General features: G+C 35.0%; 1 protein-coding gene across 1 annotated transcript; it reads right to left on the bottom strand.

Moving 5' to 3' along the window:
- Positions 1-1,977: 1,977 nt before the first annotated feature.
- On the bottom strand, positions 1,978-14,093 carry LOC115981707 (lon protease homolog 1, mitochondrial-like). The gene is made up of 20 exons (XM_031104029.1): positions 13,608-14,093; positions 11,994-12,059; positions 11,625-11,816; positions 11,436-11,501; positions 11,048-11,089; positions 10,799-10,921; positions 8,914-9,012; positions 8,326-8,391; positions 8,139-8,225; positions 7,949-7,988; positions 7,453-7,624; positions 7,038-7,162; positions 6,352-6,482; positions 6,153-6,257; positions 5,794-5,907; positions 4,990-5,157; positions 4,721-4,822; positions 4,134-4,373; positions 3,148-3,666; positions 1,978-2,713 (listed from the first exon to the last, which is right to left on the bottom strand). Exons 1-20 carry the CDS (start codon positions 13,926-13,928, stop codon positions 2,528-2,530), a joined length of 2,964 nt encoding a protein of 987 aa, XP_030959889.1. The 5' UTR covers positions 13,929-14,093; the 3' UTR covers positions 1,978-2,527.
- Between the last annotated feature and the right edge of the window lie 226 nt (positions 14,094-14,319).

Below are 14,319 nucleotides of genomic sequence, written 5' to 3'. Positions count from 1 at the left end.
TGCAGCTATAGGTATGGCGCGATCAAACTTAAAAAAAAAAAAAAAAAAAAAAAAAAATAATAATAATAATAATAATAATAATAATAATAATAATAATAATAATTGCATGGAACTCAAGATTCTCTTTCCAAAAAGAGTCAACACAAAAAGAAAGTAAACCAACCCAGTTTCTAACAGGTTTCAGTGAAGGACCCAAGGATCCAAATGTGAGTGATATTAAGATCTATATGAAAGAAGGGTTTTACTAACGTGCCATGAAAGAAAGGAACTTGTGTCAAGTGCCACTCATGGCATATAATTATTACTCATGCAAAGCACTTTAGTCTACTAGTATAAATATTTGGATTTTTAGCACGTGCCATAGAAGATAGAACCATTGCAAGATAAAAGTAAATGATTGCAAATGAAACCCAATCTTTCTCTCCCTTAACATGGTACTACTTGGCCATTGCTTCAAGCCTTTTCTCTTTCAATCCAATTGTGACATGGAAAAATTTTGAGAGAGAGAGAGAGAGAGAGAGAGATTACATTATAAAGGAACAAAAGCACAAAAACTGAAAATGTCGATGGACATTATTATTATATATTTGTAGTCTTTGCATGATGATTAGCCCATAAGAATCAAACAACACGCATGGAAGAGGAAAATGAAGGCCTTGAACAATGAACTCTAAGAGTTCGTTTGGTTATAAGAGATGGAAAAGTAGGAGGATAGAAAATAGTGGTAGGATAGAAATATGGAAGGATAGAAAAGATTTAGTTTTTCCCATATGCGTTTGGTTGGAGAGATGAAAAAGTGGAGGAATGAAAAACTATTTTGTTTGGCTGGGATGAAAAATGAGAGGATGGAAAATATATAAGTTTACTCTCATGCCAAATTAGAGAGAGAGAGAGAGAGAGAGAGAGAGAGAAAGATGGACCAAAAAAAGAAAACCAAAACAAATGAAAAAAAAAATTAAAAAGAAAGAGTGAGAAGTACCTGAAAAAGACAAAAACCAAATAAGAAAAAGTAGAAAACCAAAAGAAATTAACAATAAATTAAAAAAAAAAATGAAACAAATGAGTAACAGAAAAACAAAGGGAAAAAAACAATTGCACAGGGGCTCTCTTGTGGTTTGAAGTTCAGGGGGCTTTTTGGTTCGAATTTTTTGTAATGGTTTTCTCTTCAGCTTTCTCTTCAATTTAAGAAGAAAACATTTTAGTGGGTCTGAGAAGAAAATACGTAAGCCTCGCCAATATTTCATTCTCCCCTTCTCTCCAACCAAACATCTATAAAAATAATTTTCTCTCCACTTTTTTCTCCCTCATTTTCTATTCATCCTAAAATCTCCAACCAAATGGACCCTAAATTATATAGGAGAGAGAGAGAGAGTGATATATAAATATTAAATGCAAAAATAAACACATAAATCTAGCCAAATCATCATTCAAAATATAGAGCCTCTCAATTATTCTTTTGCCATAGTAATTACGATTTATTTTATTATTAATGTGTTCCACGCGTGACCACTTTGCAAAGAAAGTATTAATAAGAAAAAGAGGGAAAAAGGGAAAGATATGCATCCATTTTGAGAAGCTACGTATATATAAAAAAAGACCCTTTAGCTAGGCTCTAACTTTTCTGATTTCATTCTCAGCCCTTCACCTTAATGGGCCAGGCTAACCTAAATCCTTCAGAATTTGAAGGAGAAAAAGGCACTGCCAGCATTAGAAGCACCAATGACAAAGACACTTAATATGTATCTTTAAGTACGATCACAGGTTCAAAGAAAGAAGGATCAGCAGTTGCTAAAGAATCAATCCAAAACTGAAATAGTTGTTAAAGAGATGCCAAAAAAGGAGCCTGAACAAGCTGAAATTTACATCTGCAACATTTACACTAATCCAGATGACACAGTAACTCATTTGTGTTGGGGGATTTCCAGGACCTAAAGACAAGAATTCTGGGAAAAAAAAAAAACAACAAATACCAACAAATTTGGTAAATGAATAGTACAGTTCTTGTGAAATCATTGTTAATCAACGAAATGTTCGCAGTGGATTAACTTGGAACAAAGAACCTCAATGTATTCCCCCCAACCCAAATAGGACTAGATAACTTGGGCTGGCTAAAGGGGTTGTATTCCCCCTAGTTCAACAATTAGAAGTACTTCAGATGTTTTATCATCAGTTAGTGTCTATGTTTTTCACTCATGCTATGTTCCCAAAAAAAATGGGAGTGTAAGTTTGATTCAACAAAAAAATCAATGTCAGTAACTTATTTCTTTTTCAGCTGCCACAGATGTCACTTCAATATTATACTTCTTTCAAATGGGTGATTCCAATGTACACGAATGAAAAGAAGTAAATAAAGGTGCATCATGTGACACCCAAGCAATGAACAAATCTCAGCTCCATTGCATCCCTAGATCATCTGGATGAAAAATTGATATATTACAAATCTGGGTAGGCTCCTAGCTTGGGTCACAAAAAGAACTTGCCCAGAATCCTGAAAAAATGGAGTTGTACGCCGGTGGGCATGGAAAGCTTATTTTCCTGTCTTTTGGTCATCACCAAAAGCTATATCGAATATCTGCCTGTAGTCATCTACAAAGTGAACATCGAGGCCTTCTTTCACATTTGTTGCAAGTTCATCGAAATCCCTCTTGTTGGCCAAAGGGAATATGATGGTCTTTACTTCACTCCTTCTGGCTGCTATAGTTTTCTCCTTAACCTGATTTTGTCCACAAGGAATGAAAGTTTCGTGAGTTGAGATGAACCAAAATGTGCACACCATTGAAGCATGTCAATCAGTAATGGATCACAAAATGATCAGAAATCCAGAGGACCCACAAGTCTCCAATTAATGATTTAAAGTAATAATAATTTTCTTTGAATTTGATTTCAGAAAAGTCAGGAAAGAAGCAAAAATAAAAATCCATGCTTGCCATGAATATCGGATTATGCCAAATATATACATGAAATAAAACAATCAGACTAAAACTTAAGAATAAACATCCCTCCCACTTGGGTAAAATGTTCAAGAGACCATTAAGGAAATGCACCATTATGTAAAACAACAAAATTTTTTAGTAAAGAATTTATTAAGGATGGCAGAATGTAAATGACAGATGAAATGATATGTATGCAGTGGTTTCTTTATCTTACCCCACCAATTGGAAGAATCTTCCCTGTTAGAGTAACTTCTCCAGTCATTGCTAGATCCTTCTTGACAGGCTTCTTCATGGAAAGAGACAGCAAGGATGTGATCATGGTGCAACCAGCACTAGGCCCATCCTTAGGGGTGGCCCCTGCAGGAACATGAAGATGAAGCTTGGAATTTGCAAAATAAGGGTTATCAGGCTCCTTCTCAACTAATATTGATCTTGCAACTATGTGAGCAATTTGAGCACTTTCTTTCATTACATCTCCAAGTTGGCCGGTGAGATTGAGGGCCCCTTTCCCCTCTCCTTGCTCAATTTGAGAAGTCTCTATGTACAGGGTGGACCCCCCCATGGCAGTCCAAGCCAGACCCATAACTACTCCAACTGGAGTCCGATCATAAATGCGCTCAGCATGGAAAACAGGTTTTCCAACAAAATCAGCTAGGTTTGATGTGTCAACCACAACTTTTTCAACAGTCTTAGTTGGTTTACTTTCCTGGATCGTCTTGGGATCTGTCACATCCTGAGAAGAGATTGCCAAAGGTTTGCAATGATTGAACAAAGTGAATCAAAAATGAATCTAGCTTCAAAGATATTTAACCACATTAGAAAAAGTCACAAAGTGCAGTTTAACAAGTAAACATGAAAAAATACATGGGACTTGCAAACCTCCCATGGTTACTATCAAAATTTTTGGTCCTTTTTATTGAACCTTTTCACTTTATTCACTATAAAAGTAAAGGTATCCTTAAAACTTTCCAGGTGTTCTAGGTAGGGGGTTTGCGAAGCTTTCTTGTAATGAATACCAGATATTAAGCCAAAATAATAAAAATAAAAATTATTCCATATAGGATAAAAACAGATTCAGGTCGGATAACAACTTTCTACAAACATTCTTTTTTTTTTTTTAAGTTCAACCCTACTAAATTCAAAATGCGATATATCTTTTATTGTTACTTGGTTCCAAAAGATCCCTAATTTCTTTGATACCTTTGAATCCGAAGGTTGATCAGCTGGGAGGTCTGTTGGCACTGCATCAACTTCTACAGAGGTTTCAGCAGTTTGTTCATGACTGCTATCCTCTACTGGTTCAGCTCTAGTCTCACTTTCAACCAATTTTTGACTAGATTCATCAGCACATCCCACTAGAGTTTCCTCAGGTTCAACAACCTGAGCTTCAACAATTGCAGGTTCATTTGATGCTCCTTGTCTAACAAGTTGGAGAGCTATCTGGCAGTCCATTGCAGAAAGTTGTTAGCTTCAGACAATCTTTATACATTTAAGCAAAACCAGCAAAATTTTAAGCTATGTGTCCTACATCCCATCCAATTGACCCCCACACAGAAGCAACGCAAAGGGAAAGGGGTATGAATTACACAACTATAAACTATTATAATTCATTATAGCTATATTGCTCATCCCAATTTGATATTTAAAAACAAGCTAATTGAAACATGGTTTTTAAATCATGTATTCATAACATCTTGTTATGGGCCATCATCTCTTAATTGTAATCTCACTATTATAAAGTTCCCCCACTTCATAATCAAAATATAAAAGTGGATGGTTGAACAAACCTTGCGATAAATCTTTTCTATGTGCTTTTGGAGATTCCGAACTCCTGCTTCTCGACAGTAACTTTCTATTAGACCAAGAAGAGCTGCATCGGTTACTTCAACCTGGAAATAGATTTAGATATTTTCTTTCAGTGAGGAAAAAAATCTAGGTGTGCTCCATTATTATGGTTATTATTTGTAAGTTACACAAACATCCAGTGTCTGCTGCTCCATTATTTTCAATGACAATACATGCATGCAGGTTAGAGTGTGAGAGAGAGATAAAACACCTCTTCAGGTTTGATTCCACATGCTTCACGTGTGCTCTTCTCCAAATAGTCTCTTGCAATGTGCATTTTCTCATCAGTAATATATCCAGCAATAGCAATGACCTCCATTCTGTCCAAGAGAGGACTGGGTATATTTTCCACAACATTTGCAGTGCACACAAACAGAACCTACAATGTGACACAAGGTAAGAAGATGTTTAGTAGTCCCAGCATCATCCAAATGATATGTAAACTCAAAATATACAGCTAAGTATTAAGACTATCCTCACAATTTATGTTGGGTATGAATTACATGGACACTCAAAAATGTATGAGGTGCCCTTCTAGGCACAAATGTAGTACAAGATATTTTTCAACATATGCCTATTGTTGGACACTTTTTTGTAGCTTAGTAAGATTTGGTCCCATTGGAGGAGGGAAGGGGAATTTGAAGTAGTGGCCTCCCCTTCATGAGGGCCTATTGTCAAACACATGACACAGGTACAACAAAGAGAGGAACATGCCCTAAAATGTCATAAATTTACAAGTTCGCTCATCTACTCCTCACTCAGCTTCTTTGTTGCATGCACATTAAATTGTGTAGCATTGCAATGTTGTGCATGTTGTTTAAGACACTCTTCATTTCACAATAAGGTAGAGAATGACAAATTTGGACACTTTAATAATACTGCCACCACAAACTATTGCATCCAAGTCCATTTAAGGACAGTACCAATCTAATATTATAACATAGAACACCTAATTATAAGAAAATTCTTGCAGAAATACAACCTCAAATATTTATGCATTGTCACAATAACTAACCTTTGATAGGTCAATTGGAACATCAAGATAGTGGTCTAGAAAATTAGCATTTTGTTCAGGATCAAGAAGCTCCAACATTGCACTTGCCGGATCACCAGCATGCCCCCTTCCCAACTGCCATAAAAAACAGTATATTTGAAGATTAAAACTATTTCATCATTTAGAGAGAGGGGGGAGTATATTGTTGCAAACAGATTTTTTTTAAAGAAAAAAACAAAAGGAATTTGATTGTTATCATAATACACCATCCATGTGCTAACAAACAAGTAAAAAACTAGTCATGCTGTCCTATAAAAAGAAGCCAGAAAACAAAATTACTTAGAACTAAGATTAATTAAGAAAGCCAGCCATATATTTACCTTGTCAACCTCATCAATCAGAACAAGAGGGTTAGCTGTTCCCACATTTTTTAGGCACTGCACCATTTTTCCTGGCATAGCACCAATATAGGTTCGTCGATGCCCCTGAAAATCAGTTTAGGAGTTAATGGTAAAAGAAGCATAATTTCACAATACAGCGCATAAACTTTTGTTTTAGTATTAATAAATGTTTAATTACCTTGATTTCAGCAACATCTGATAATCCTCCAACAGAAAACCGGAAGAACTTACGGTTCAAGGCACGGGCAATTGAACGACCTATGCTTGTTTTGCCCACCCCAGGTGGGCCTGAGAGACATATTATTTTTCCTATGATGCAGTAAAAAACATATCAACTATGATGTACTAACTTCGATTAACAGAAATATGAAAAAAACAATCACAACCTTAAAAGGAATAAGTTCAAAATTAATGCAGAGAACAATGTCTGAAAATGAAAGGAAAGCTTTTTTCAGAAATGAAAATATTATGCCCAAGATTTACGTTACAAATCAAAACAAATTTATTTCTACATTTTTTCTACTCACACTCAATAAATCACCCTTGAACCACAAACAGAAGAAGAGCAAGTAATCTTGCCACGTACATTTTGTATTTGTTTTGAACATGACAATTACATAATGAGAAATATTTTATAACTGCTGAGTGTGAAAAGGACAAAAAAAAAAAAACCCATTACTACTTAGGAATATGGCAATAGGTAGACACTCAGTCATCTTAAACCCACAAGCTCACCCTCCATCCTATTACTATGGGAGGAGGAAGTGCCATTTGAGCTATATAACACATTAGCAGCAATAGGGAGAAACTTAAAACATTTAAATTAAGTTCTAGAAACAATCATAAGAGAAGATAGTTACCAACCTTGTGAAGTTCCTCTGAGTTTTCCAACAGCAATGAATTCTAATATTCTTTCCTTTACATCAGCTAAACCATAATGGTCTTCATCAAGAATTTGTTGTGCATGAAGGACATCAAAGTTCTCGTCACTGCATTTGGTAGCATTTGGTAGTGGCAAATAGAATAAATGTTTATTATCTAATTAGATAAAATCCGTTTTAGAAGGCAGGACAAGAAACTTTAGGAATATCTTTCAATGGGAGTTTGTACACAATTCTCCATTTCATATTGTAGTTGAAACTAAATGCCAACAAATTATTAAATCCTTCATCAGCCTTGGCATAGATATGAGCATGAAAATTTTGAAATCTCAAAAGCATTTTAAGGATTATTATTCATTAAAAAGTTAAGAACAATGAAATTGAACAAGTCAACAAACCTATAATTTCCCCAGGGAAGAGCAGTCAACCAATCTAGATAGTTACGAGTTACATTAAATTCACTTGAACTGGCTTCTAACAGCTGCAACTTTGTTAGCTCTTCTTCTATAACTTGCAAAACATGAGGTGGGATCTTATCCTTGTTTGGTTCAAGCCTCTCCCTAAATTTGGCTGCAGCACAGTAGCAAAGTGATACCAAGTCAAAATGAGAAAATAAACAATTAAAAATTGGACCAACATATCATTTCTCTTTTTCCACGATGCTTAATTGGATCTGTGTAACTCTTGATTCAAATAAGAAAAGTTAAAATCATCCAATTAGAACAAAGTATGACCTTCAGTTTCTACAAATACTTCCTTGGGAACTAAACATGCCAGACCTTGAATATAAAGTTTTCAATTCCCAGTCGACCTTCTGTCTAAGTTATCAACTGTATCTTTTGGATTGGAAAACAACCTACTTACTATTTCAAAGAAAAGAAAAACAGAACTAACCAGAAAGTGCTGTTTTGTCATCTGTCTCCAACCCCAATTCCTGAATCAAGATGAGCCATGAAAATTAGAAGACTGGCCAAGGTTCAAACAGAGCAAATTGATACTCTCTAAAGATGCAGCAATGTGACCACAAATAAAAAAATGAGATACATAAATGTGTGTAGTAGATATATAATACTGGGGAAAGCACCTTCTTTATGGCCTTAAGCTGTTCGTTCAACAAGTAGCGGCGCTGCTCACCACTAATCTTTTCTTCAATTGCTTTTGCAATTGATTCCTTAAGTATAACCCCATAGAGGAAAAGATTGAGTTAGAATATAATTATGATTAAAAAATTTAACACATATGAGCAACACATAAACAATGGAATGAAGTACCTGAATCTTGCTAATTTCCATTTCTTTCTTCACTAATTCAAGCGTAAGTTTTAAACGTTTATACACCTGAATCATAAATAACAGATAGTTACAATAGCAGTTTGGATGAAGCAATCTCAAATTTAAGGATTCAAAAGTGCATGTTTCATGGATGCTAGATAGCAAGAGGTTTTGGATGTTTACATCTTTTACAATATACAAACACCTGTTTGGTAATGTTTCCAAATTATACTATGTTTAAGACCGAACTCTTCAAGATCAGTAACTAAGAGGGAGTTTGGATTCGGATTATAAGTGCTGCGTCTGCGTCTAATGCGTTTTCTCTCTCTCTTTTTTTTCTTTTTTTTTTTTTTGCCTTTTCAGCCGCAACTGTTGACCGGTCTTATGTGAACAGTGCATAAGTGCACTGTTTATGGATCCATAAATTACACTTTTCAGCAATTTTTCATTAAAAATGGGTCCCACGGTACTATTCACACATTTAAAAATTATTTTGCTACAGTGTTGTCAGTTTTCAGTTTTCAATTTCAGCAAAATAAGTTTTATCCAAACAGACCTTAAAACTAAGATGTGTCAATTTCTACATACATCTAGCTCTTCAAGCACTTGCTGGCATTGTAATTTGTTTGCACCAGAGATTGCAGCTCCAAAATCTGCTAACCTTGGAAAATTAAAATCTCCTATATGCTGCAGAATTGAAGAGAAAGGAGAAAAGTTAACACATTCAAATTATAAAAGCAATGTGATAGAATTGAATACAAAATGCAGTGACAAAGTATATCTATAAGAGAAGACATTTACAGAAAATAGTATCAAACTACATCAGTCATTGTTGCAAAAATATTATTAAGACATAGCACAATCTTGGTCAAAACAAAGGAAAAGGGGAGAAGGTGGGGGCTCTTTCCCCATCATACAAGTATTAGCTTTTATGGATCATAACAGATGGCCCACAAATGGAGCCAATAAAAATAAGAGTTTTATTTTACTTCAGTTACAGAGGCACTTACCAATTCAATTTGGAAATGATTGATTCATACAGGCTATATCAGAATCAATGCCAAGATGATGAGAAATAAGAAGCAGATATAAAGGTTGCCATATTTATCATCGATATGTATGATTATGGTGATAAAGATGCTTTATACAAACTAGGTAGGCGATAGGCCCCCATATCTTCTTTTCGTAAACATAAGCAAAGGAGGAAAAGACATTTCAGACCCAAAAATCATCTGCTGAGTTAGTCTTTAATTACCATGTTCTTTGATATAACATAAATGGTAGATTCTGCTGCAAACAGGACATTATTGGCAGTTTCATGCAACTCTTTATATATATGAGCCCTTCACCAGAAGGGATTGAAATTGTAACCTTATCCTTCACCTCCTTTTATGTTTAGGGTAGAAGACCATGAGAACATAATCAGCAGGTCTTAAGAAGGGTAGAAATTTCAACCAAAATATTTAATCGAGGAAGTGATTACTCAAAGGACAACTAGCACTGTAGGCAGAACTACACACTATTTGATATCTAGCCTTTTCAGGTTGACAATGAATAAACACACCGTTATTGTTGAAGACATAGTTCGTTGGTTTGTGTTATTAGCAACATTATTCTGCAAGCTGATTAAAGTAGATTGAGTTCGGTGGTTTTCAGTATTGTATACTTGAAATACAACATTGTCAGCCTGCATTGAGGAGGGAGGGTGATCCGTATTGTCACTAGGTTTTTTTTTTTTATAAGTAAGAAAAATTGTATTGAGAAAAGACCTCTTCATTAAAGAGGTGAAGTAGCCAGAAGAAATATGTATTGTTGCTAGGTTAAAGTCACTTACAAACTCCACAAGTGCTTTTTCTAGATGCTAAAATAGAGGAACACTTGTTGAAATAGTTTAAGCATTAAAGATTATGTTAGAAAGAAAAAAAAATTTAATTGCCATATTTCATGGAGGATAAGGTTTTCAACTATTTTATCAGAGAGGGCAAAAAAGCTGATTTTGTCCCTTTGTTTTTCTTTTTTTTTTTAAATCAAATCCAGGATTGCCAACACATTTTTGTCATTTTTAGTCAATAAAATCATTAACCAACCACAAAACTTACCCATACTTTACCTACATTTTCCCCTTCCTCTTCCATTTTCTTCTTCCTCTATATGTAGACTGTTGATAGAATTATTACAAAGGTCGGATGTGATCAAAATTTTGGAATTTACGAAGCCACAGAGGGACTAAAGCAAAAGGCACTATAACCTAGGTACCAAACAAGGAGCATTTGGATGGAAAGGATGAGGAGAGGCCATAGGAGCAAATGTAACAATACTACAAAGCCTACGGAACTATAATAAATAGTACAATTTATATAGATACAAGATTTCTTAGTCATTAAAAGGAAAATATCAATGATGAAGCTTATTAGCATACAACAGAACAAAGAACTCTTGGGGGCCAAACCAGAAAATAAGAAAAGGAACAAACCTGAGTATAAGTTTGAACATGATCTCTCCAAAGGGAACTAGTCTTGAGAACATCTCTTAGGGTTGATATAACCTCAAATGATGTCGCCTTAATGACATCATCATCCTTGTTATATGGTTTATCCTGCAATATAAAATATAACCCACTGAAATGAAAGATAAAAATGTATATATAATGTATGTGGAACCTTTAACCCTACAAATAAATTTATCGATGAATTGGCAAACATTTACAATATAGACAGCTTGCCTTGAGATGATCAACTTTTACAGTAAGTGGTTCCTCGCTAACCTGCATAAAAGCCAATATATTATTCAGTTCAGGAAATTCTTCACATAAAAGGTCATACTCAGTGCACAAAACTCCCACTTTTGTGGGCTCTAATAGAGGTGATCGGAGGTTGCCTTACCCATAATTTTTTTCGAAGTTCAGAAAATATTCGCATATTATGTTTTTTTTTTTTAAATGCAAAAGGAAAAGCTTAAGGATATAATTAAATTTTTTTTTTTAAAGTTTAATCTTATGAATGACAGGGTGACTTCATAAAGTCTTGAAATGTTTTCATCAGTTCATTAAAATCTCTGTTAAGGCATCTGAGCAATAAAATTTGTAGTGAATATGGTTCCTTCATACTTACCATCTCTGTGATTTGAAGTCGTCTATGACCAATAAGGACCACTTGGTCTCCTTGGATACTTGAAATCTGGTACATCAAGATAAAATTAAAACAGAATTATCACTGATATAGGTTTTTCTAACAGATACATCTCAGGTAAATCTAAACTTTTTTAGGGAATTATACCAAAAAATCCAACCAACAAATTACCTGGGCAAGTGTACCAACTTCATGAAGACGATTCAATAACTCTTTTCCTTTAAAATCATATATGTTTTTCTCTGACTCAGAACCAGATATTGAACTAGGATCAGTCCCTGGCTCATCTTTAACAAGGAAAGCACCAGCATATGGGGCTTGCCGTTTGCGGCTTTCTTGTAAAGCTGCTAATAATTTAGGATCCTGCATACAAGGTATTAAATGTGTTAGGGAACCAACAGTTCCAACTTCTAAGTTCCTTTTCTAGCAAAAGTTTATACCATCATATAGAGGTGAGAGCAAAATATCTATGATATGCTTCAGCTTCAGAAAACAAGGATTCAAAGAGCACTTTATTCTTAATTCAGAAGCCTGGCATACCTTAACATAAATTGGCATATAGAATCCTGGAAAAAGTGGTCTGTGTGGCAGTGGTAAGGCCAAAACCTGCAACCAAAAAGTTTGCTTAATTCTAAAGGAGGGATTTAATTAATTTTCATAAACCTAAATTGCATAGAAACCAAAGAAAAAAAAAAGAATATTACAGAAAAAAAAAATTTCTAAGCAAAAATACATTCGAAAATATAGCAGAACCCATTATTGAATTGGTAATATTTAAATAATCAGCATGCAGGACAGCAATACACCATCATGCTATTAACAACCAGATGACCTTTTGAATTATACCTTCCTAAACTAGTACGGAACCAATTTTATGCACCCCTTATGTCCAATCATGCAATCATCTGATACAAGCATGCTAGTGTAGGTAATTGTAAACATTTTATCTGTCTTGAGACTTTTACCTAGATTAGCCAGATAACTATCAAATATGTAATCAAGCCTCCTATAAATTTCTTCGGCTTAAGATTTAAATGTGAAGCTATAATTAAACTTTCTGCAATTCACATAATAGCCTGGGAGTTTTACTCCCGCACTGCTAAAAGAAACGAATCCATAATTATATTCAAGTCTCAACCCACCTATTTCCTTGAGCACACCTTAATGAAACCATTTCTAAAAATAATCATTTGACTATCAAACTAAAAAGTACCCAACTTGAAGTACTATTTGAGATACTTGATTTAAAGTAAAGCACACAAAGTCACCAGCTTCAACACCAATACCGACAATTACTACCAAAACTCAATCTTGCTACATTCATGTACGGTGAAATTTTTAGCACTCCTCTCCTCACTAATAAAATTTACAAAGCATAAACCAACCAATTTTTGTTACATATGATAAATTCCCCAAATTTGACTTTGTTTAATTCCCCAACAAAACCAACTCTAATAAACAAACAAAGGCAACAACAAATTTTCTATTACTTCTGACCTTCTTCCCAAACAATATGCCACAAATTCGAGTTCTTGAATCAACCTCTCCAAAATTAAGGGTATTGCCAGCCAATCACCTCTAATAAAACCCATAGAAACGGGAGTTTTGTGCACTATATACAACCTTTCGTGCCACCCCAACCATTTGAATTAGTTCAATTCAAACTTCCTCATGTATTGTGTGTGTATAACTATTAATTACACATGCTATATTTTTATTGGTAAATTTACACATGCAGCCAATGGGTTTTGAACTCACAACTTTACCCTCAAACCTTTCTTACTAAGGGTTGTGGGAGGAGGTGCCGTTTGAGCTAGAGCCCGTTGCACAAATAATTATACTTGTTGTTATGTGCAAGTGATTCGTGATTTGCCACCTCAACAAGCTGCAAAATTTATTTGTCTCTATATTTCTGGCAGTACTCTAATAACAAGAATTCAACATTTGGGTTCCTCAGCTCCAATTCCTAACCATCTATTAGTCTAACCAGCTTGTCTTCCTAACTATGCATGAATGATTGATACTATAACAATTGAAATGAATGGTCAAGATTATCATTGCATTGCATAAAATTTCCTCAAAATTCAAACGCCATTTTCAAAAAAATAAAAACCAAAACTTTTTTTTTCAAAAAAAAAAAAAAAAAACACTAACAGTGAGATAGTCCTCGGGCCTAGGATTAGTGGGCACAATAGCCGATGAAGACTTGGACTCAGCCTCTTCACCCTCTGAGTCCACAGCTTTACTGTCAACATGGACAACCCGATCCGACCCATCACCGGAAGAGTCCGAATCGGAGCAGAAAAACGCTCTGTGGCCCACCAAATCAGAGCTTCTACTCCTCCGAGTCAAGCTCCTGAGCGAACTCAGCGCCGCCCTGAGTATTGGGCTCGCCGAGTCGGTGGTGGATCCGAGTCGGAGACTCGAGGAGAGTGATGGGGTTAGCGCGTGGAGCCTGGTGTGGAGCTTCAACATTGGTGGGTTGTGGAGGCAAATAGGGTGGGGAGTGAAGGGTAAAGTTGTAATTTTGATGGATTGTGTGTGACCTATTGGAGAAGATGAAGATGATGAAGAAGAAGAAGCACCATTAGGAGGTTTTCTGGGTTTCTTAAAGCCCTACCTAAACCCCTTTGTGAGAATGTATATGTTACTGAGAAATTCACGAAAATCTCCTCTTGTTTTAACATAATTACGGTTTTGTCCTCTCTTTTTTTCTTTTCATTTTAGGTAAATTATCTAAGATTATATTTACAACAATTAACGTCAAAAGTCTTGTAATTCAAGTCACACTTCCAAGTACTTTTTACAGAGTGAAACAAAAAGAAGTTTATCAATTTGACACCCCATTGAATAGTTTGTATAAAAG

This window comes from Quercus lobata, chromosome 3 (genome assembly GCF_001633185.2).
Source record: "Quercus lobata isolate SW786 chromosome 3, ValleyOak3.0 Primary Assembly, whole genome shotgun sequence".
Taxonomy (NCBI): domain Eukaryota; kingdom Viridiplantae; phylum Streptophyta; class Magnoliopsida; order Fagales; family Fagaceae; genus Quercus; species Quercus lobata.
The sequence above is the reverse complement of the archived record's forward strand: the minus strand, read 5'-3'. Positions and strand labels throughout refer to the sequence as shown.